The sequence below is a fragment of the Blennius ocellaris genome (genome assembly GCF_963422515.1).
Source record: "Blennius ocellaris genome assembly, chromosome: 11".
Taxonomy (NCBI): domain Eukaryota; kingdom Metazoa; phylum Chordata; class Actinopteri; order Blenniiformes; family Blenniidae; genus Blennius; species Blennius ocellaris.
This window is the reverse complement of record NC_137660.1, coordinates 17,293,281-17,318,344: the sequence shown is the minus strand read 5'-3', so window position 1 is coordinate 17,318,344 and position 25,064 is coordinate 17,293,281. Positions and strand designations below refer to the sequence as shown.

General features: G+C 39.6%; 1 protein-coding gene across 1 annotated transcript; it reads left to right on the top strand.

Moving 5' to 3' along the window:
* Window positions 1-238: 238 nt before the first annotated feature.
* On the top strand, window positions 239-24,931 carry sema3ab (sema domain, immunoglobulin domain (Ig), short basic domain, secreted, (semaphorin) 3Ab). The gene is made up of 17 exons (XM_080505070.1): window positions 239-746; window positions 9,294-9,454; window positions 9,894-9,956; window positions 12,653-12,772; window positions 14,551-14,641; window positions 15,377-15,496; window positions 16,362-16,504; window positions 18,135-18,249; window positions 18,346-18,415; window positions 18,518-18,662; window positions 18,764-18,983; window positions 19,127-19,218; window positions 19,310-19,351; window positions 19,905-20,062; window positions 21,189-21,256; window positions 22,170-22,315; window positions 22,504-24,931. The coding sequence occupies exons 1-17, from the start codon at window positions 629-631 to the stop codon at window positions 23,035-23,037; spliced, it is 2,406 nt and encodes an 801-aa protein (XP_080361196.1). The 5' UTR covers window positions 239-628; the 3' UTR covers window positions 23,038-24,931.
* The last annotated feature ends 133 nt before the right edge of the window (window positions 24,932-25,064 follow it).

Below are 25,064 nucleotides of genomic sequence, written 5' to 3'. Positions count from 1 at the left end.
TAGTTCAGAGGAGAGTTAAGTAGAGACAGAGAGGTAGATAGAGACACAGAGTGGAAGAGGTGGGGAAAGAAAGAGCGTGAGTGAATATTGTGCTCACAAGGCAGACTGGACTCCCAGCTGAAACAAACGGGACCTGTTTTCTTTCCTTTAGCCAAAGGTAGAGACTCAGTGATGATATAGATAGCCTCTGAACATGCTGGAAAGCTGCTGGATATGAAATTATGGCAGTTCTACCAGGACTTCCTTGCACTTCATAGCATATAGAGGCAAACTCTTCCATGTGTTTAGTTTGTTGAGTTTGCCATTGATTCTTTGGTGTGGGAGGATCACTTGCAGTGACATTGACCCATAACCCCAACTCTGCTTTGCAGGTTCTGTCTCCCGTTGAGTTGGACTCTAATTTTTCCTTTTGAACCCTGGAAAAGAAAAGGGTTTTTGATCTGACAGGGGACAAGACCTGCTGTGAACCACCTTGGACAGACCCAGCAGCATTTTTTTTTTTTTTTTTGGTGAGCTTGGAAAACAGGAACATTTCTACTGCCAGTGTTTCTACTGAACCTGATCCGAGACTATCCGCACCGGAGTCATATATTTAAAGGATCTCTATAGCTCCTCTTGGCCCAGGACCATGGGTTTTCTCTGTGGTAGCATTATGCTGCTGTGTGGGGTGGCTCTGCTCAGGACGGAGGGCAGCGGAGTTCAACAGACCAAGAACAACGTTCCCCGGCTAAAACTCTCCTATAAAGGTGCGTTTCTGAGTTTGAATTCAGGCTTTATCTTGTTTTAAGTTTTTAGCTTTTGTCTAAGTATCATCTCTCCTTTCACAAGCAGGTTTAAGTGTCAGAACCATTATTTCTTTTTATATTGATGAAATTATTGTTGGAAAAGCTATGCATCTTGAAGTTTTAGTACTTGTGTGATTTTAAAGTTACCAATGATCATTTTTCTATGAGTATTTGGAAATTACCAATGATGTGACTTGAGTCTCAACAAGTAAATAAATTCTTTACGACATTGTTAAACTTTATGGCATATCAAGTTTATATCTCGGAGGACGCCAGGGTGATGCATCATTGCGCAGCATGGTTTCTTTCAGGTTAGAAACTAAACTAGTCACTGATACTATACATCATTCTCAGAATATTCAGACAATTTTAATTTTGAGTATTTACATTAAGGTATATTGACTTTACTGGGAAATTAAAATTGTTGTATTGTAATGGAACCACTGTGGTAGTATTAGAAATGTAGGTGCAGAAATGTATAAATCAGAAAGGACTAAAAAGCATGGTATATTGGGCACAATTAATTCTATCTGGTGATATACCCACAGGAATAGAGGCAGTTTAATGGAATTAGTCGAAAAATCTTAATTTGGCTTAATGTGGAAAGTGTTTTGAAATAATGTAACACAACTGTAAATATGAGACCATTTCTGATGCCTTTCCTCCTCCTGTCTCTTCCTTCATTTTTTGATGGACTGCTGTTGTCAGATTTGCAAGGAGATGTAGAGTCAGATTTGGACACCCAAGCCGCTCAGCATCATTTATATGTCTCTCCCTTTTTTTTTTTTTTCTTTCTCCTCTGGATGTCATTTTTCCACTTCGTTCTCTCCTGCATGGTAATTATACTCAGGATGAATGGTGCAGGTCTGTTTCAGCAGATGGCTCTCCTAAAGTGAAATGCTTCTTGCTCAGCACTGGGGGATCCATAATTACACACACACACACACACACACACACACACACACACACACACACACACACACACACACACACACATAAATGCATGGCCATCTGTAGATAGCAAATGATACCTGTGAGGATATCAGTCTTTTAAAACCACATGCTGTCGGTTTTGGGAAACACGCCCATACAGTGATATCTCTATCAGAAGTTAAGCCTCCAGGTAGCAGTTTAGACAGCTTGGTTATTTGGCTGCATTCACCGCTTACAATATTTTCATTAGTTCTCATTTGGATAATGGCTGATGGCAACATCATTTGGAAATGTCAATTAATAAGTTATATCCCAAACATACTAGGGAGGTATAATTTTTATGCCTGCAATGTGGTGGAAATATTATTCACACGATATTGCAGAATCTCAAATATTATCCACTGTTGGTCCCATTAGGCAATTGACAGGGGATTATTGCATTATGAATCATTTATATTGTCGTATAAATTATTTATTACCCCTGTGAAGGTGAAGTAGATTTACTCATGAAGGAAATCAGATGCTTAACTGTGGTGAGTTACAGAGTAACACCTGCATAGTTTAAGGAGTTGTCCAGAGATGATGAAACAATGTGTGATCAGTAACTCATGGGACTACGCAGCGAATGAACTGTGACCCACTGGGATCCCCACAAATACTTCGACCTTATTGCTAGATGAGCCGACAGATTCCAAGGCTCTGCATAGTTCTACCTTTTCTTTTTTTTTTACTCTACTACAGACTTCAATCACAGGAGCACAGCAGGGCAATGTTTACCTCGAATGTGTTAACCTGTGCAGCAGCTTACTCCAACATGAACTCCCCAGAGAAAAACCAATAGACTCTTCACTGAGCAACCCACACACACTTCAGGGGGACATTACATTGACATTACATTACATTCTCTCCATAATTGCTTGAAAGTGATAAGCCACGACTTCTTGCTTTACCCTCAATCTCACCTTAATGTAAAACTGTATAACATGGGATAACTTTTAAATAATTGGGATTTAGGTCCCCACAACAACAATTTAACACACACACACACACACACACACACACACACACACACACACACACACACACACACACACACACACACACACACACACACACACACACACACACACACACACACACAATTGAACCTCTCAAGATTCCAACAGATCTTTGAAAGTGACGGCTGAGGAGCAGGAGGGCAGTGGAGTAGGGGGAACGATAACAGTGGTACCCCATGGCTACATAAACAAGAGCTAAGATCCAACTGTATCAACAACTAAGTGTCTGGGTGTTGATGAGGAAATAGGTGGAGGCCCTGGACTTACACCGCACAGCCTCATGACTGCTTCACATTTGTTATTTATTTGGCATAAACTGGAATGAGATCGACTCGCATCCCCTGGATAAACAGGTTCTCTCGGGAGTGAACATGGACCCATATGGTTCTCAAGTTTATGGGTCACAACAAGCAGAGCACGTGCTGTTGCTGTCCAGAGCAGAAAAGAGAAGGTACTTGAGTTTTATAGGATGTGGATGTACTGCCAAAACTACTCCTTTTCTCTGACCTGTCCACCCCTTTCCTCAGCGAAGCCAAGACCTTGCACAAAAGCACATACACATATTCACAGACATATTCACAGTAGCACAACCTAAGTAACACTTCTGAATACCAAGAAGGAAAAAAGAAAGAACAAGGAAATTATTATAGAAATCAGTAGGTTTCACTGGCTACATAATACTTTTTAGTAGTACGTCATATTTCATCCTCTTTGTGTTCCAGTGTCATTCTCGTAACGACTGTCTAAAATATAAGTTACAGGTGGAGAGTGGAGAAGTTCTCATGAAAACCTTTAATCCATAAGCACGTTAAGAATCTCCAGAGAGGAGTTGGGTTTCGGGGTGTTTACAGTATAAACTTTGAATGGTCATGGGAAGGTACCCTCTACACTCGGGTAGATGTATGTTTTTAAGGTTTATCAAGTTCTGAATACTGTTGACTGATCAAACTCCAGTTCTTATTCTACATGTTTCTGAAGAAACCCTAAAAATAATCATCATGTCAGTGACCTTAAACATAATCACTGACAGCAAAGCCAAAAGATAAATTGACATTGTTGTCTTCTCACACAGCAACTTTTCAACACAGTTGGCCCATCACACACTTAATGAACTGGAATTAACACAAACTATAAGGAGACAAATGCTTCAACAAAATATACATTAAATACAATTTACCTATGGATTTATTAAACATGAGTTATCATAATAATACTAATAATAGATTCACAGTTAAGTTTATTTTTATTTTTGCTATAAAGTCATACAAATACTGAAATGTTCATGTACTTTATGTTTTTTATACATACATTAAAAAAAACAAGTCTATTTTGTTTTATCCTTTTTTCATTCAGTCATGCAAATGAAAGGTCTAATATCTCAAAATAGAAAAAAAGATTTTTTTAAACAGAGGCCATAATCCATCGAGCCATCCATCCACCCATGGTGTTAACATAGTTAACTTGTTATTAGCATGGAGTGTTTGTACAAAACCATTAACCTTTACACACTTTGAGATGTACCTGCATTTTTATATTGTGTGTATGTGTTGCTAAAGATTTTGAGAAGCTTTTGAGTCTTAAAAAGGTAGACCTATTTGGAATGTGCCTGTGATTGAGGCAAACACAGATAAGTAAGGTTGATTAGCAATATGAACACGAACTTGCGGAGGTGTTTGCTCGTAAATCTGCTTGACACTGAACAAATTACTTGACAGAGGCTTTGTGTCATTTTCCCTCAGGCACGGTTGAATCAACAGCTGTATACCCTTCAAAAGATGCAGCGATATGTTCGGTTTTGTCAGTGTGCAATCACACACTCGGCCATGTGAACGGTGAAGGGCAGCTCAGCTATTGAACTCGAGCCAAACATCAGTGTTCCCATATACTGTACTGCCACGCGTGGGTTATTATTGCAAAGTGTATGTGCTTTTTCTCAGGAAGCACTTAGATAACACTCCCTGTGCCCTCCAGTTGAGAAAGAGAAAGAGAAAGAGGGAGAAAATGTAGGGTAAAAGAGTTTATTTTTATCAGTCTCACATGGGACTGTTGATTCTTTGCATCCATTCCATCTGCCCCTTTATCTCTCTCCTTCCGTTGTTTTTGTATGTTGCGTTCACTTTCTCCCTCTCACTCTCTCTCGCTCTCTCTCTCTTCTCTCCTTGCCCCTCACTCTTCTGAGAATGGTTGGTGAATTTGGCTTTTACTGAACTAAGGTTAAGGAGGTAGGGGATTGTGAAAACAGTGTAAATAAAAATAGAAACTAGTGGCTACATCTGATCAAATAAGGTTGGATGGCTTTTTGGCAGAGTCATGTTGGAGAGTGAAACTGAAAAATAATCAAATATGGCAAGGCAGCAGCTGACACCAGTCACAGGCCACACATTTCCCCTTACACCTGTTTGTCTGTCTGTCTGTCTGTCTGCATGTCTGCCTTTCTGCCTGTCTGCCTGTCTGTGTGTCTGTGTGTCTGGGTGTCTGTGTGTCTGTGTGTCTGTGTGTCTGTCTGTCTCAGGCCTCTGTCTGGTTTGTTTGCAGGAAACCAGAACAAAGTCAGCCAGATTAAAATGCCTTAATTAGCAATAATAATTGTACTGACACACTGGTACAGTTACAGGTATTGAGTCGCATGATGAACATTAAAAAAAAAGAAACAAACAAAAAAATTCAACCCCAACGATAATGTAGCGCCACTTGATGTATGCATATATCAGTCAGCTATATTTAACCAGAGGGGATACCAGTTCAGACATGTATAGGCCACTGCCTCTGGTGCTGTGCGGAAACATCCTGTTTCTTTCCAATAACATCAACACAGCTTGCTCCAAAAACACACACACACACACACACACACACACACACACACACACACACACACACACACACACACACACACACACACACACACACACACACACACACACACACACACACACACACACACACACACACACACACACACACACAAAACACATGCACCTACACACAAACACAGTGTTCCTCAAATATTTCGTCAGTGTCAGTGCAAAGCAGTGCTACTGACCAATACATATTTACTGGCCATATTTAGAAGATATCTATGAGGGGGTATGTGAGTGCAATACCAGTGTCCCATCTACAAGGAAGTGGGCAACATGTTTGATCCTTGCCTATGAAAACACAGGTCCACACATAATACCCGTAGAGAGTGTGTCTCTAGATGATTGGCTTTTAATAACTGAAATCTAGTCTCCAATGAATGGTCTGTGTTACCATGGTCACTGCTCTCATAAACAATTTTTGCTGGAGTTTTGTGTGTGTGTGTGTGTGTGTGGTGTGTGTGTGTGTGTGTGTGTGTGTGTGTGTGTGTGTGTGTGTGTGTGTGTGTGTGTGTGTGTGTGTGTGTGTGTGTGTGTGTGTGTGTGTGGGTGTGTGGGTGCGTGCGTGCGTGCGTGCGTGCGTGCGTCCGTTATAGAGCTGTAATTCTCTTTTTGTCCGACATGGATGTGGTTTCTGAATGCCTCTGCAGTTTCCCCACACTTACCCAACAAATTATGTTTTATGAAACACGTGTCTTAATCTATTGGCAATTATTTTTGTGAGAGGAAGTACATTAAGTATATAAAACACAGACGCACTTATTAGTTAGGTTATAATTGATTTTATTTGAATTATAAACCACTATGTGTTACTTTATTAACTAATTCTGATTGCTTTGCTGTTTGTCAGTTTGTTGGAAACATTTCCCACAGTATTCAGCACCATTTGTGATTCCCTTTTATATTGAAGCTCTGTAAAAACAGGCACATGGCTTCTTTATCTTCATTGTTCACTCCCACACATACGAATCCAGCCGTGGTGCAGGTGAAAAGGGGTCAGGGGCAGCAGGCGCATTGCTATTGTACTGTCAGTGCTGAGCATGCAGTGGATCTACTAATGATTGATCACTATAGTTACAGAGGAAGTTCACCTTCACTTTCAAAACTTAAATTCAAGTTTCAACCTCTTTCTGTTCTTAGAAAAGAAATGTATTATGAGACCCCCAGTGCTCCAGTTAAGAAATCAGTCAAGCAGACACTTAATACAATTTAAATCTATAAGAGTCTGGAAGTACTTATTTAATCGTTATTTTCAGTTGTGCGATGCACTCATGGATAAAACCACTCTGGTTTGAATGGCTGCTTTATGTCTTAACCACCTTTCTGGTCTGGAAACATTCCCATTATGCATGTGAATGCTTGAGACCAGATCTGTTTTCTTCCTCAGTGCATCAAGTACAATTCAATATCCTTGTGTGCTTAATGTGGCAGGTTTTAGGTTTTCAATAGACTTCTGATAGAGGGATTCAGGGAGTTGCATGGCTGGGTCACACAGTTTTATACTTCAGGACCATTATATTGTCTTTACATCAACATGAACGCACAGGAAATCAATTAAATCACCAAGACCATAACAATGACAGAGGGTGCTTCCATTGTTTGTGACCATCCTGTTTGTGTCCTGCATGTGTAGACGGTAGTGGAATATTTTTTTAACTCAATACCAATGACAAATTAAGGAAAATAAAACCAAGTTTATACTTTGGATCAGTTTTTCTTTCTCTCGAGCTGCTGTTTGCATAGCTTGCAAAATTTAAATTAATTGATATGACACCATGTTTTTTTTAAATATTTCAGTTCATGTCAACATTTTATCGTTTTGATGACTTGTGTATATCATTAAGTTTTCTTCTAAATTAACATTGGTAATGGAAGAAAATAATATATTATAGAACACAATAATCATGCAAATTTTAGATAAGTGTTATTTGTGTAGTATTTATTATATAAACACCATGATTTTTTTTTACCCTTTGGCTTATGAAAGCATCTCCTATGAACACTGGTTAGTAAACCTGATTAATGCATTTATTAAAAAATAAGAAATTAAATAAAATGGCTGAAACATACACAGCACAAAATGTAACTTCACATGACAACATCCATTTTAAAAAACAGACCTCTTGAGTCTGCCTTTTTTGTCAATAACTCATTATATTGGAGGATATAATGCTCATTACTGTAAGGGCTATATTTTGGTCAATTTTGAGAGATTTCGTCATATATCTGTCATCTAATACTGATTTTAAAATCTTGAAGTATATAAATACTTTCAAGAAGACCTAATGGTTGGATTTCCTTGTATATTTTAGTGGGTTCCTTATAAATCTCAGGTAAGCTGACTCAATACAGTCCCTTTATTCGAACACAACTGAGTAACACAATAACAAGCGGATTCACATTTATCAATCAAAATTATTAAAAATGTTGTTTGTGTAAGGTTATAGTTAAATGTTTAAAACAATAAGCACCACACAAGTATTTCCGAGATTTTAATCTTCATTATATGATACGTGCATGACAAAATACAACTTTTGTGCAGCTCAACAAATGTACTCACTTTAGCTACCAGAGTTAAATCACTCATTGTTAGCAACTTACGTTGTAAAAAACAAAAAACCAACAAAAAAACAGGAGACTTGATGATTGCGAAAGTCAAATGTTGTCTATTCTCTGATGTTCTTTTCTCTTTTACCCGTTCTCATCTTGCTTGTGTCTTCTCACTCTCTCGGGTTCTGACATACTTGAGAGAGGGGCATTTTCCCTGCTAAAACATTCATGACTGTTTTTTGTTTTTTGTTCTCTCACTGGACAGAGAGCGAGCAAGAGAGAGAGAGAGAGAGAGAGAGAGTGAGAGAGAGGGAGAGAATCAAAGAAACCATGTCTCCACTGTTCCATAACTCTTTGCTCCTTTGTGTGGGTGGTCAATAGGAGGGGGTCATAGTGTGGTTACACTTTGTTGGCGAGTACAAACTGTGAGAAGAGGAGAGAATTATTGTGTATGCATGTTTGTGTGTTTCTACACGTTACACGAAAGGTGTTATACTACCATAATGCCACCTTTAGAGGTCGTTACGGTAATTAGATCCTCATTGTCTGTGACAAGTTGAGCTTTCTGCTGGGAAAGCAAATGTCACTACTTTGCCAGACTTGGCGGGTCATTGTATAAAGTTGTGGTGCAGGAGCTTTAGAAGCAGCACAATGTGATAGTTGATGTAGTTGAGTGTATTTCTGCAGTTTGGAATTTCCAATATTAGCAGATCGTCTAATTCCCTTCAAGTTGTACTTTGCAGTAAATTTGCAGAGCTCAGCAATTTCAAGCTGTTAGAAAATATAATATTTGAGTGGTGGGAAACATTGAAATGTATCCATAAAAAGGTTGTAACGGGGAGCCAAGTACAAGTTAAGCAAAGTGTTATCCTTTATTCCATTCAGTACACTACTTAAGGCACACAGCGGGATAGCTGACTCAAAGCAAGAGCACAGAAGCCCTGCGTGAATTGAAGAGGTGAACTTGTGGTCACAGAGGCAGTCCCTGAATATTTAATCAAACAATAGAAATAAAATTGGACTTGATGGATTCTATTGGACTTGCATGCAACCTTTTATTTTGATATGTACATTATGCTAATTGCTCTTCAACTTTCCATATATATCTGCAGAAATGTTGGAGTCTAACAACCTTGTGACATTCGAAGGCCTGCCTAATAGCTCGGCTTACCACACTTTCCTGCTGGATGAGGAGAAAGGAAGACTGGTGGTGGGAGCCAAAGACCATATCTTCTCCTTCAATCTCCTCAATATCAGCAAAGACTTTACACAGGTAAAATAAATGATTTGCAGCATGTGTGTCCAGTGGGTCCGTCCCTTCAGACTCCAGGTGTGTTTGCATATTCGACCGACTTATTACCTTCCTTGTGTCTGTGCATCTCCTTCCGAACTGCCACACATTAGCTCAGGTATCTGGGGACTTTTCTTTCTGTTTCTTCAGAAAAGTGGCTCATGAATGTTTTAGACCAGGGCTGTCTCACATGATCACACGCTGTGCCAGGCATGTTAGATGCTCTCTGCACACCTGGATGAATAATGGAGTAAACTGAAACAAAGTGAAGAACAAATCGCAATGTGACCCCTTCGACTCATGTATACACATCCAAGTACACCAGCTGCAGTTCTATTGACTGACTGAAATTCACTCTATGTAATAGGTACTCTGGGTGATACTGTTTTGACATACACCGGCCCTTTGATTGATATTGCAGATTCCTTGGACAGCATCTCCCACCAGAAGAGATGAATGCAAGTGGGCAGGAAAAGATATTTCGGTAAGAGCTAAAAAGATCCACCTTTCAAGTGAATGTCAGTATTTTAGCCCCCCCTTCTCTTATACAGTGAACAATCTGCAACCGTGCAGGTCTAAGAACTAATCTCTTTTATAGCTGCACCAGGCTTTAACATGCTGTTCATATGTAAGACTGTTTAATCGTGGACAATATGAGGGGTTTCTTTCTCTCTTTTTCAGTGTGTTTATACTTCTGCGTTGAAAATCTGTCATGTGGACAGCACATGGCCTACATCATCATAGGTCTGATCATAATCTCAGTGCCATGATTGAGACTCACATTTGACCTTAATCACATATGAAGCCTCCAGGCACTCGACTTAATAGAGGGAAGCACAGAACATGACAGGGTTTACTTTCTGACTTATTGCATTACATTACAGTATGAATAGTACCTTATTCTATAGACTCAGCTGCATTAGGATTTCTATACCCTGAGGTCTTTATGTTTCTGCAATAATATTGAAATTAATTTGTGACTCATTTTGGGAACTTTTGTTTAACCGAACCTCTCAAATCAGGGGTGGAGATACATGTTGAGAAGCATGTTCTCATTGTGTCTACATAGGTTTGCTCTGGATACTCTTGCTTGCACACTTATGGTCCAAAGATGTGTCTCTTAAGTCAGGGTGAAATTGGTGATCGAACTGTTAACCTTGGATTGGAAGACAAGCCACGCTACAAACTGCTCAACAACCTCCAGAGGGACTGGTTTATTTTAAGAAGACCATTTGACCTCTTTTAGATCGGACAGATTTGCACCACGCAGGCTTTTGATAGACTGTTTACCTGCTCACAATTTAGAATGTGATGAGCTATGTTCTATGACATAATGATTAATGGTGCCATGAGGCCTTGGTACATTGTTGTGGTTAATAAGGCATATTATAACTGTTGTCTTAAACCACCTTAAAACTCCAGGAACAATGATGACCATTCATATCTCAAAGTACAAAGTTTCTACCTTACAAAATACAATCAATTTCAAATTACAAACATGCGCAGCATGTTAGTTTGTCTCAAATCAAAAACGTATGTATATTTCAAAAGATTTTTGTTATCTTAAAACAAATAATGAATGAAATGCGACATTAACATTTACAGGCTTTTTTTCAGACTTCTTACCTCATTCAACCCTTGCATGACAATCCAAGCATCACATCTCCTGGTATCAGGCCAAGTGCAGTTTTAGAGCATCTTGTGTGGTGTCGTGAAATTGTGTAAACACACTGAGAGGTTGTCTCTGCTCCCTGAAAGCTGTGTTATGAATTCTAGCTTCAATGCAGCCTGAGGCAAAGTACTGGAATGTAAAGTCATAGTGATGCTTTGTGGCTCAGCTCACTGGCCAGAACAGGGCAAGCGTCCCATGCCTTTAACCCTTTGGTGCACATGATGCGAAGTGCCACAAAGTCTTTTGTGTATTGACTGTAAACATCATGGCATAGAAGAAAAAGGCAACCCCAAGGGGTGGTCGTTCTGCTATGGTTGTCGAGGAGAGTGAGAATTAAAGGGAGGCGCTGAGATAAGGAGAGTCAATTGACTAATGCCCCATGATGCACTCTAAACAAGCAATTCTGAAGACGAAATGAAATGAAAATATAAAATAGATGAGTGGTAAAAGTGTGAGAGAACACCCAAGAGAGAAAACGGAAAGCTGTGGCATAGCTTTCCAAATGGTGACGCTTTTGATTGTGCAGGGAGATTTTTGAGTCTTGTGGGCATTTTCATGACAAATATCTAGTACTGCAGCAGGGAAAGATCAAGCACTTATCATAATGTATTATTCCTAGTAACTACACCAATCAGCTATATGATTATAGGCACTAACAGGTGAAGTAATACTGATAATCTCTTTCTCACTGCATTGATGTGCGAGAAGCAGGAAAAAGGAAATGTGTTTATAGACCAAATTGTGATAACTGGGTCAGAGCCTTCCCATAACTATAGCTTTTGTGAACGGTTTGCAGCGGTCAGGATCTAATAAAAATAGCCCAAGAAAAGACAAGAACTGCTGAAAGGATAAAGAAAAACCAAAGCTCTCTGAAGTGTGTGAAATACAAGGACCTTCTGCGAAACTCTTGTTGCCAGAAACAAAACTCCCTCCATGAGTTTCTAGCAGAGTCCATGCTTGATGTGGCATTTTTTTTTTTATAACAGATCGAATATTAGACAGGTGGGCATAATGTTATGGCTGATTGGTGTATAACACTCAGAAAAATAACCCACATATAGCTAAATCCACAGAAAACAGCTGTTTGGATGAAAACAAAAGCTTATAAAACCAGGCATTGCTGCCAGTAAAGCCAGATAAACTAAATCATAGTTCATCAAGTTTATGGTCATAGCACTTATGTAGATTTGCGTGTGTGTGTGTGTGTGTGTGTGTGTGTGTGTGTGTGTGTGTGTGTGTGTGTGTGTGTGTGTGTGTGAATTTGATGAAACATTAAGTTATATTTGAGGTCAATGTAGCTCAGGCACGTGCTGTTCAAACATGAGGAAATATAGCATACGGCTTCTTTGTGTGACCTGTCCTCTTAGTGGTGACTGACCTGTTTATTTGTAAAGCAGTTTAACCACAGTTTTCACTGATCCACATCTCCGGGACCAACTGTGACCAACCTTAACATCTATTCATCCTCTTCAAGGCTTAATGTCTTCTCATTTTTTTCTCCACCCCAGAGAGAGTGCTCCAATTTCATAAAGGTGTTGCAGCCTTTCAACCAGACCCATATCTATGTGTGTGGAACCGGAGCCTTCCACCCTGTGTGTTCCTACCTGGAAGTTGGCAAGAAACTGGAGGTACGAAGACATGCTACATTTCCAGTGCTGTCTACACTGATTGTCAAAGGGAATAATGGATGTGCAGATTGAGATTTAAATGCTAAACAGGGCTCCAAGAAAAATTAAGTTTAAATATATAAAGCTCTGAATCACCATGGGAAGTAGAGGGTGAGTGCATTTTCTTCCTTATAAATGATTTGATAAGTGCATAAAACATGATTTCATTCAGTAAAGTGAGGTGGAAAATTAAACAGAGGGGTCTCATAGTCTGCAGGATTCTCAATGCATCACCTTAATGTGGAACTGCTGGTCTCGTGCGCGCGTGCATGCGCGCGCGCGTGTGTGTGTATGTGTGTGCACTATTTACACAGTCACACAATGGAAGGTGTCCTCATTATTGGTACATTAAACCAACCAGACAACAATACCAGTGAAAACGTGTTGGAAGGTTATGGCAAGGTTATGTTTAACCTCCAGGTAATGAAACCCATTGTAATGTCCTCTACAGTCTCAGAGACATGAATGTATGTGTGTGTGTGTGTGTGTGTGTGTGTGTGTGTGTGTGTGTGTGTGTGTGTGTGTGTGTGTGTGTGTGTGTGTGTGCATGCGTGCGTGCATACTGTGTTTGGCATTTATTTGACTATAAGAGAGTGAAATTGCTCTCTTCTCCTCCAAATGTCACTGAGTCAGACTTATAAATGTGAGTTTCCTACTCATTAAACGGCTATTTGCAGACGGTTAGAGGCATAATATATCTCTGAGAAAATCTATCCTCTATGTACAGATCATTACCTAGTGATGTCATTCATGTGATGGGTTTTCTATGAGAGCTAAGGTCAAAAAGTGAGAGTGATAAAATGTATTATCATTTCCACGTCTGTTCCATTACAATATACACTTGCCAGCTACTTCATTAAGTATATTTGTACAATTTAATGAGACCCAGTACAACAGTTCTGCCATAAAATCAGCCTTTTAAAAGGTACAAATTTGTCATTGTATATAATGTGTTCAGTTTGTGAATGTAGCATACTGAGGTATTTAGCCAGACTGTAATTAAACTGATTGCCAATTTTACTATTTTCCATGTGCTATTTGTCACGGAGTGAACACTATTTTCTTCATATATGTTTATTATATGTAGCATAAATCAATCCCACACATAATAGCATTCATAACCTGAGGTAATTTCCCATGTTCGTGGCTGGACATTAAGGTACAAAACCTCAAATTATGTTCAAAATGCACCACGATAGCAATTAAAGTAGTTTCAATACTTGATCAAATGCTACTAAAATGACCCCTGAGTTCAAGGATTATGCTAATTTCAATACCTGCAGAACTATACACACTTTTAAGATTCATTGGGTGATGTTAGTAACGAACAGTATGATGGTGGTTCGCACTCTTGCCTATCAGCTAAAATGTTTCTGGTTGGAATCTGGGTTTACAGACATTTTGAGTAAAATAAAAGTACATCAGTTTTCTTCAGGTACTTCCTTCAACAGGTCCTTTCAAGTTTTGGATGGATGGAAATTAGCAACATCTTGATTCAGGATAAAATTGTACATTTATTGTATGAGTTTCTGCTCATAAGCATGTGAAAAGTAGTAGTACATTTCTCCATTGTGAGATCAATAAAGGCTTTTCTTATCTTATCTTATCTTATCTTAAAAAGAAAAGAAAACAAATACACGCATATGCTGAAGCAAAGATTTCTTTCCTTTTCCTAATAACATTTCTAGTTTTGGATTGTATGTAAAACTGCTCATGGCTTTCTGTCTCTTTGCATACAGGATAACGTGTTCAGACTGGAGCCTCATGTAGAAAATGGTCGTGGGAAGAGTCCCTATGATCCCAAGTTGCTCACTGCATCCATGCTAATTGGTGAGTTTAAGTCTGGATGCAATGTGTAGTAGAGTGGGGTCATATAAATCTGTGTGAATCCAGAAACACCCTCTCACTCTGTCATTGCAGCAGATATACACCATGGGAGCATTCCTGTCAGTCATTAAATGTTGACCTGCTTTGGGAACCTATAATTGGCAAGATTGTAAACTCTATTTCAATCTGACTGCACCTAATCTAAGTGGTGGGTGTGTGTGCCCAATGCCATTTATTTCTTTTTACTAAATCACAATATTTTGGCAAATAGAGTGGGTCTATGTAAGCAAGTCTTTTGCTTCTACCCCCAATTATTGCCAGTCACATTGTATTATATCTCACCGTTTAACCTAGCAGATGGCCATTTTCCAGCCCATCACCCCTCATCTCCTTTCTCTTGTCTTTCTCCTTTCTCACCAGCATTATTATGTACTCCCCCTGTCTCACACCTCTCTGCTGTCCCTCCTCATTTGATCCACCATCCGTTCATTTCTCCCTTGCCCCCATCTTTTGTGGGGCCTACTATGTTAATGTGAATTTCACACTCCTGATGTTCATCACGTCTGTCACTGTCTGTGTTCTCTCATGACTCCAAGTATACCTGTGCTGTTAAGCCCCTGAACAATCCCTCTGGCTTTTACACCTACGCTACATCACTGAGGGAGGGAATAAACTGCAAACATGGCCTTCCCTTCCGGTGTTACTAAAGCTAACTCAATTTATTCCTTGTATTCTCAGATGGTGAACTGTATGCAGGGACTTCAGCTGACTTCATGGGGCGGGACTTTGCCATTTTTCGCACACTGGGAAAGCATCATCCTATCAGGACGGAGCAACATGACTCCAGGTGGCTAAATGGTAAGAGAAAAAAAGGAAAGCCAATCTGTTTAAACCATACAGTGTGTTTTGAGCGCTTATTTGGTTGTGCGAGTTGTCGCTCGAGCCATGCATATATATTATAGTTTTATATGAATCAGTAGATTTGACCACAGACCATCATTTTGATTGTATGACCATGCTGAGACATCAACTGGCTAAGTCTGAAGTATGAAGTCTTCACTTGGGACTGTTGGTTTATGTATTATCTCTGTTGGACTGTTTGCACTTGTATCAGCATTTTTTATTGTAACAAATCTGACAAATTCAACAATCCTTGAAAACAAACAGTCCTACAGCTCCGTCCACCCTTTATGATAAATTATCCAAATCCATTCAGAAAAACTTCCAGGTTACTAATCAAAATAGGTTATGTCAGTCATTTGGAGCTCAAATGTAGCGTAGACAAGGGACTGATATTTCCAGACATTTTAATGCATGAATGGTTGCAATTCTTCCAAAAGATTAACCAACATTTTCTTGCCACTGTATATTGTTGAAATTTATTAGACAGCTGCTTCAGCCAAAGAGCTGGAGCTTGTCTGCGCATAGCTAGAAATATTGCTGTCTAAACACTGTGCACATTATTCATTTGTTGACCTCTCTCCAGTGGAATTTAGAATTCAATATAAAACTTCTGTTATTACCTAAGAGGGTCCACATAGTGAGGCCCTGGAGTATGTCTGCAGTGTTCACTTTTCATAACTTCTATGTTTCTTACATTGTGTGATATACTTTCAGCTGTTACCAGTGCCTGGATGAAGTCAAGAGTTAGAGTTCCTTTTTGAAGGGAAAGTCACTTGATTCATGTCAAATGTGTGTGTCTGTGTTTGTGTGTATCTTACAGATCCTAGATTTTTGGGTGTTCATCTGATTCCAGAGAGTGACAACCCAGAAGACGATAAAATCTACCTATTTTTCCGAGAGAATGCCATCGACGGAGAACATGCTGGAAAGGCCACGCATGCTCGCATTGGGCAGCTCTGCAAAGTATGCATCCACACACATGCAGGACACACCCTGTGTATGTAGTCACAAAGGAAATTTCAAACCAACACAATAGAAGAGAGAGCGAGAGAGGGGGAGAGAGAGAAAGATACACACACACACACACAATATCTCTCGCCAGCATGATGTGAAATAGCTTCTCTATCTGGAAAAACACTTGACGGGCGTCTGAGTGGCTTTCATAATGGCAGCTTTCAGGAGCTGTTATCTGTGATTATTTTTAGCCTGGAGAGAAGGATGGGCTTTGTTGTGTGTGGTGCAATTGCCCCTAAAGACAGAAACCTGAGAGAAATGTTAAATGTCGCCAGAACCTAAGAGGCAAAAACGCTGTCAATGGCAGCACTGTTATCCTAATGTCAGACTTTGGCACTTATTGGGTCTGCTGTGCATGCAGCTCCATGGAATGGTTATTTTAAATCACTGGCCTTGTGTCAGTTTCACATTCCTGGCCCTGTTCATATCCATTAAGCAGGGAGTCCGTAAACTGACAGCAAATGAGGTAAAGATGTTCAGCTGTTTTTCCTGACTTGTTCCACAACAGTGTGAAAACACGGAATGTCAGGAATCTGCTATCCTCAATACAAGACAAAGCTACCAATTCACACAATGTGGTATTCATTTGGACCTCTGCATATTTAGATACTTACTAATTTACTGTCCTTAATCAACATTAAGTGAAAGTCCTTGCATGTGCCAGCAGTTTGTGCATCTCTATTTGTGAGCTGTGTTCTGGAAAAAAAAAACACCACCCTCTGAGGCACAGAAACATGTGCTTTTTGGATGTGTACTGGAACACACGGAAAGTCAACACAGTGTTCTTTCAACAACATCTAAAAACCCGTAATTCATCAGCTAAAATGTCTTTTGCACAGATGAATGTGGACATTGTACGACTGGAAGTCGTGGTAAATATGAAAATACATTTCCAATATGAATCATTATATCAGGATAAAGCAAATGTGTTTTAAATTGCAGTTATTAGTTATATGCCATACAGCGAGGGGAAGCAGACATTATCATTAGTCATTTAAATGGGTAACTTTCCAAAATGTTTAGTCTAAAGAAAAAGCCTTTGAGACAGTTTGGTTCTGAATGCTGAAATGGTAATGTAAATCATTTATCATTGCACAATATTCATCCATAGCATTAGGACCACCTCCCTTTGCTGCCCCGTTCAACAAATTGTAATATACTGTGTATACTGATACCTTCTCATCAGAACAAATGTGCATTTATGCAGTAATTTCAGCTTACAGGAGCCTGTTTGGACAGCCTTCATCTCCCTCATGTCTCAATGAGTCTGTTGTCTGGTTGTCTCTTTCGATTCCTTGGAGCAATTGCAATAGCTACTGACGACTGCAGACCCCACTGGAGCTGCAGTTTAACCAAACTCAAAAGTTGCCCTTGTCCATTGTTCCAGCTTCTAACATTACAGCTTTGAAGACAAAATGTTGCTGTGTGATATTTCTCCACCACATGTACTTACATGTACAATCATACACATATAATCTATGTTTTCATAATGATACAGAAAGTCATTTGCCAGAATTCATGACATTTTAATATGAGAAACTCTCAAACTGATGAACTCTACATGTCATCTGTTCAACAGAATGACATGGGAGGTCACAGGAGTCTGGTGAATAAGTGGACCACCTTCTTGAAAGCTCGACTAGTTTGCTCTGTGCCTGGCAGTAATGGAATAGACACACACTTTGATGAACTACGTGAGTAACTTCTCCAGTAACTAAAAACATTAATTTTTGAAGTTGAAATACTGTGAGAAAGCCTAAAACATGTTGCAACTTCCTGATGGTTTTCAGAGGATGTTTTTCTCATGAGCACAAAGGATCCCAAGAGCCCGATTATCTACGCGGTTTTTACTACTTCCAGGTATTGTGACTTACATTAGAAAAGTTTTTTTTTTTTTTTACAACTACTGATCGCACAAAAACAACCTCTGTCTTATGCTGAATATTTTTCTTTTCCCATTAGCAACATCTTTAAAGGTTCAGCTGTGTGTATGTACAGCATGACAGATATCAGAAGAGTGTTCCTCGGCCCTTATGCTCACAGAGATGGACCTAACTATCAGTGGGTGCCCTTCCAGGGCCGTGTCCCCTACCCAAGGCCTGGCACAGTGAGTACAATCTCCCCTTCACAGCTGCGCATACAAAGAGCTTAAAATGTGTGCTAGGGACAGATTGTAAAAGTTGTTATGGTTTTCCTTTTTGTGCACAGTGCCCAGGCAAGACTTTTGGTGGATTTGATACAACCAAAGATCTTCCAGATGAAGTTGTAACGTTCGCCAGAAGCCACCCAGCCATGTTCAACCCTGTCTACCCTATTAACAATCGGCCAATCATCGTGAAGACAGATGTGGACTACCAGTTCACACAGATAGTGGTGGATAAAGTGGAAGCAGAGGATGGCCAATATGATGTTATGTTCATAGGCACAGGTAATAGAAAAATAGTATTGCATTCATTCTGTATTGTTAATAACAATGCAGCCTCAGTAAATTACTTACTGAAAAAGATGAAGAGCAAGTAGATGAGTTATATCGTCTCAGTATGTTTGTGTTTCATTTTAATTGTATCCTAGACATGGGAACGATTTTGAAAGTGGTGTCCATCCCCAGAGGCTCCTGGCATGACTTGGAAGAAGTACTATTGGAAGAAATGACTGTGTTCAGAGTGAGCTATGATCCCATCATCTGCATTTGGAAAGGAGAAATCTGCAAAAACTGGCCTCTAATCATAGTCTTTCTATATCGTATTGTTACAGGAACCAACAGCCATTACTGCCATGGAACTTTCAACAAAACAGGTAAAGTTTGAAGTAGTTATACAATTATTCACGACGATGACTTGTAATTTAAGGGAAGTAAAGTTTAAATACTGACCATTGGGCAGCGTTAAAAAAGACTGATGCATTTTTGTGCAGGGAAACATGGGCATTGATAACTGCACGATAAAAAAAAAAAAAAAAAAAAAAAAATGTTTCTGATGAGTTCTCTTCAGACACACATGTCCTTGAGAAACCAGCCTGAAAAAGCTTTTCTTGACGGGTGACACACCTTCCTTGAGGGAAGAAAGGCAGAACAAAAGCGTGTTTGTCTGCTCTTGGTACACACCGCCAGGCCAACGTGTTATCACACAAAGATCTTAATTGTTTGCTTTTCAGCAACAGTCCGCTTGTCAACTTAAATGACAGGCAGAGACATAATGAGTCTGCTAATTGACACGTAGGAGCTTTTTGAGCAGTTGGGCAATCTGCATGCTTTACTTACACAACTCTCTGAAGCACATTTCCCATCTAATTTTATATGTAAATGAAATATAATACATAATTGTAAATATTATATTTTCTTCTTTTATAGCAACAACTGTACCTGGGATCAGAAATGGGTGTTTCCCAGATGCCTCTGCATCGCTGTGAAGTTTATGGGAAGGCCTGTGCTGAATGTTGCCTGGCAAGGGACCCTTACTGTGCATGGGATGGCACAGAGTGCTCCAGATACTTCCCCATGGCTAAAAGGTAGTGAATTTCAGGAAACGAATGCTTCTCATTAAATGCTAAATGTAGAGTGCATCCAAATCATGCTTGCAAAAGAATCATGTTTATTTTAACACACTGTCAACAGTAAAGTGACACCTTATAATATAAAGGATGTATTATACATACATTGAGGACATGTGCTGTCAGGTTATAATTCTGGACACACTTATAGAGCAGGCTTTGTATGTTTGGCAAACTCCCCTAAAGGTATGGTATCATATTTCTACCAGAAAATATAGCTGGCCTCATGTGTTTACTATAAATGAGAAGCAAAGTCAGTGAAGTATGGAGGCTGCCTGGGTGAACCAGGGGTGAGGTAGGTGCTACAGGTTCAGTGGCAGCGTGTTTATAGTAGTGGATACATTTATATGTGTTTCTGTGTGTGTGTGTGTGTGTGTGTGTGTGTGTGTGTGTGTGTGTGTGTGTGTGTGTGTGTGTGTGTGTGTGTGTGTGTGTGTGTGTGTGTGTGTGTGTGTGTGTGTGTGTGTGTGTGTGTGTGTGTGTATGTGTGTGTGTTCTGTGTTCTTTGAGTGCAGCCTCCCACTCAGAGCTTCATGGGACTTATTGATTTAAACACAAGTAGCACAGTACCCTGTTCTCAATAGTAGTTGAACTCCTGACTCCCATGTTCCAATTTAAGCCAGCCTGAACAAACTCTCACCTCATGCTACTAACCCACAAGGTCTGGGTTACAACAATGGAACGCAAAGGGGGACAAATTACCTGTTTGCTTTTGTGTCTCCATAGCTGCTTCACATATTGTTTGTGCAAAATATCCTGAGGGAAGAGTGTTTGACACCAAGCATGAAACTGTATCTCCTCTGCAGTTGGTGTTCCTGTTAGACTAACCCTGACAGATAACAGGCTGAAGTGATTGATTCCTTTTGAGGTTTTCCCATTATGCACACCCTATAATTAAAATATCTCTGCTGAATCACTAATGTTCGACTGCTATGTGTCTGTTTGTTTTGGAATCCAAGTATTTCTAAAGATCCAAAAACTCTTCGGATACACACACCTACACATCCATCTTTTTCCTGTCACTTATTTTCCTTTGAATCAACTCTATTGACTCACTGAGGTGTCTATCTTTGTGTTTCTGCAGGCGAACAAGGAGGCAAGATATCAGGAATGGAGACCCGCTCACACAGTGTTCAGATCTGCAACACCATGGTACATGAACTATTTAACTAAGCACAAATGGCACACAAATGCAAATAGCACAGATCTAATTATACTATATGAGTATCGTAAAAGGACTTTTGATTGTTCATAGTTTCATTTAATACACTGCTCAAAAACAGCTGTCGGCCTTTTCTGGTGCTGTCAAAGGACTGAATAAGTCATTTCACTGTGTGTGGTGTTGTTTCTGTGTGTTTTATATGTTTTCTGGTGGTGTGACGATTAGGGTCGGTCCATGTGAAGCTTATAATTAGCATGGTCAGAATTCCTCTGAGCCTCCTCTCTGTCGCCAAGCCCTCTGGTTTAAAACTCTGTTTGTGCTTTTAGACCAAATACAGGAATGTTACTGTGGTCTAATGTAATGACTTTTTTCATTTAACTTGAAAAATAAAATAGCAATTATTCATATATGGTTACATTTACAATATAAAGTACTAAACAACACTTTTATATACAATTCGGGGAGAAATATACCTCATGATCAGTTCTCTTTAGTTTAATTGTTACAGGCTTCACTGGAGTCTAGATTTAGGAGATAACATGATACATGCTGCTTGATCACATGGAGAATTGAGATTTCAGTGAGGATCCAGTTCTACATATTACTACTGCTGCGTGCTGCCAATGTAGCACACAATCGAGTGTCATCTAGAGGATGGCAGGGTATTTTTGACAGACTAATATCATACACAGTCCATCAACAGGCAGTAGGTTTTGTTGTCACTGAGAAAAGTACAAAAGCAGAGAGGATTGTAAAAGTTGCAGAAGTTGGATCTCGTGTCTTGCCTGTAAAACTATTCACTTGATGTCCATCCATCACCACAATCAGAATTACCTGCAACAAAGTACAGAAAACATTTACTTACAAACTTTTGTCACGAGATTACATGATTATTTTTTTCAGATGAACTCAATGGGCAGGCAACACTCCAGGATAAAACTGTGTATGGTGTGGAGAACAGCAGCACTTTCCTTGAGTGTAGTCCCAAATCCCAGAGAGCCATGACTTATTGGCAGTACCAGCGATCCACTGACGACCGCAAACAAGAGGTTGGCCATATTTCCACACACACCAACATAAACTGAGTTGTGATCTATCTTAAAGGTGATAAATTACAAATAATAGAATCATCCGAATGCAGTAGTTCACTGAATTAAAATAAATTAACATACTATAGAAGAGGACTTTTCTTATGTTTTAACTTTGTTGTATCATCTCTGCTTCCTTCACTCCCTAGATCAAATCAGAAGAACGTTTCATCCGAACAGACCAAGGCCTGCTGATTCGTACTCTCAACCGGAAGGACTCAGGCATCTATCTGTGCCAGGCAGTGGAGCACGGCTTCATGCAGACAGTTTTAAAGGTTAACTTAGAGGTCATTGACACGGAGCGGCTAGAGGATCTCCTACATCGTGATGAAAACATAGCCACGAGTACTCCTTCCCAGGATATTCCTTCAGCTAGGGAACCTCCCAATCAAAAACTTTGGTACAGAGACTTCCTGTCTTTGGTCAATCATCCCACGCTGAATAGCGTGGATGAGTTCTGTGAGCAGGTTTGGAAAAGGGAGCGGAAGCACAGAAAGCAGAAAGCTCAGCTGGTGCAGCAAGTACAATTACACCAGCAGCAGCAGCAGCAGAAGGTTGTGATAAACCCTCACAACCACATGCATGCACAAGGGCTGGCAGCCAAGTGGAAACACCTGCAAGAGAGGCAGAAGGGACGCAACCGCAGGACCCATGAACTGGAGAGGGCCCCCCGCAGTGTCTGAGCTATAAACCTATGGCTTTTTAGCACTGAGACTTGAAACCACAGCCAGTTCTCATTGTGTAAACCTGATTAACTTATCATGCTTCTCTCCTTCATTCTGAGATTTCGTCCACAGAGACTGGATCGAAAAGTCGAACCTTATAAGTAAAATATAACCCTGACTTACCAGCTGGTGCGTTCTGTGCGTGGGCAGCCATGTTTACCGTAAGGAGGACTGCAGGAGCCAGGATGTTGTATCACACCAGACCAAGGGGGCATATTATCTCAGCTGGCCTCTGTGGCCTGGACTCTACAGAGAGACAGCATCCACCAGCACACAAAATGGATGCACATACCCTCCCTATAGACACGACTGACTCTAAAGGGAAGATGGCTATGGCAATGGTGTTGTGTCATAGTAGACTAGCTAACGTCTTTGTCAATGTGAAAATAAGTAGATGATTATCTGATAAATTGTTTTCTACCACACATATGAAAGAAGAATAAGTGAGGTTGTATTAGATAACTAAATAGAAAACTTGCAGTGGAACTACAGGAACAAAAATGTATGGAAAAGATTACATGAACTATTTGGTGATTTTGATAAATCAGTCAGCATGAGTACAGATAATTGCCCAAGCACTGCAAGATGGAGAGACTGTCACCATATGTTCAGCAAATCTAATAATGTAACTATGATGTGTGAATGATGTACTCTATGAAGTCTGTTCATACTAAAGGGAATGGCTTACAGTCATCTAGTTGCTTCATGTTGTTTTCTTTTCCACATAGAAAATTATTTAAGAGAGTCTGCCTGAAGCTGTTGGAAACAGAGAGAGTTTGTACTAATCTATGTGTGTCTATTTTTTTTTTTTAATTTCTGTTCAATATTTTTAATCGGCATATTTTTTTACTCATCTAAAAAAAAAAAAAAATCTCAATTGTTATACTGCGTTCTTCCAAGTTTATTTAATGACATGTTGTATCCACTTTGTTTCTACCACTAGTGTATTTATTGATATGCCATTGTGTGCATTGTCAAAATAATTTCCAATGTGCAGGTGTTTCATTTCCTTGAGTTTATCAATGAGTGTGATTGATTGCTTTTCAGGACCAATCTCATAAAAACAATAATATAATCACAAATACTGTAGTAAGGCTGGAGTTTTTGGTCAATATCACTTACATTATATTTCAAATGCACTGAGGAATAAGCCAGTATCTATACTGTAGTTTTCTTCCACATTCATTGCCTCATAATATTGTTCTTGGTGGTGCAGTGTGAGACTGAATTTCACTGCATGTAACGTAACAGCACATATTTTGAGAACATGAAACAACACACAAACACAACCCTGGAATGTAGCTGTGAACATTGTGTAAATATAAATACTATGGTTTGTGTTTGACAAATATGACACTACTTACAAGTGCATGTGAATACTAGTGTTGTGTTTTTGCAATAGCAATGATATACTACTCCAATGTTGTCACTGTTAAGTTGTTTGCATATGCAGTACAGTACACAATAGGACTTTTTCAAAGATGTACATATGTCTGTTAGAACATTGTCTACTCGATATAAACAAGACGTGTACAGGATCTCTCCATGGACTGCAATGTCCACAAACCCATTATCAACAATGAACACTTGAGCTTTGCAGCATGACATGATGCAAGATGACCTTGTGTAATGACTGTTTGCAAGCTCCATCTGCATTTAGAAGCAGAAGAGAATCAGAAACAGCTGGAGTCAACATCGTGAAAATACAGGCTAACAAGACGAGCTCAACTCTAGATCTGTGGATGTGCATATAATAAGATCATCACTGCTGAGAATAAATGTACAGGACCTGTCTTCGACTTGGATTGGAAGTTAGGAAATGAAGTGCTGCTGTTGCTGCTTTATTGGCATAAAGATGATGATGGTAATGTATTCTACTGATCTAATAAATGTCTCTCCATAAAGTGCTGGTTTTTATTAAATCTTTTTTCAGTCCTGCCGACATCACGGTTAATGGTGATTTCCTGTTGCGTACATTATGAGCT

Coding starts and splice junctions, on each gene's coding strand:
- sema3ab (XM_080505070.1), top strand. CDS start 629: ATGGGTTTTCTCTGTGGTAGCATTATGCTGCTGTGTGGGGTGGCTCTG. Junction 21,257..22,169: donor TTCAGATCTGCAACACCATG/GTACATGAACTA, acceptor TATTTTTTTCAG/ATGAACTCAATGGGCAGGCA. Junction 22,316..22,503: donor CTGACGACCGCAAACAAGAG/GTTGGCCATATT, acceptor TTCACTCCCTAG/ATCAAATCAGAAGAACGTTT.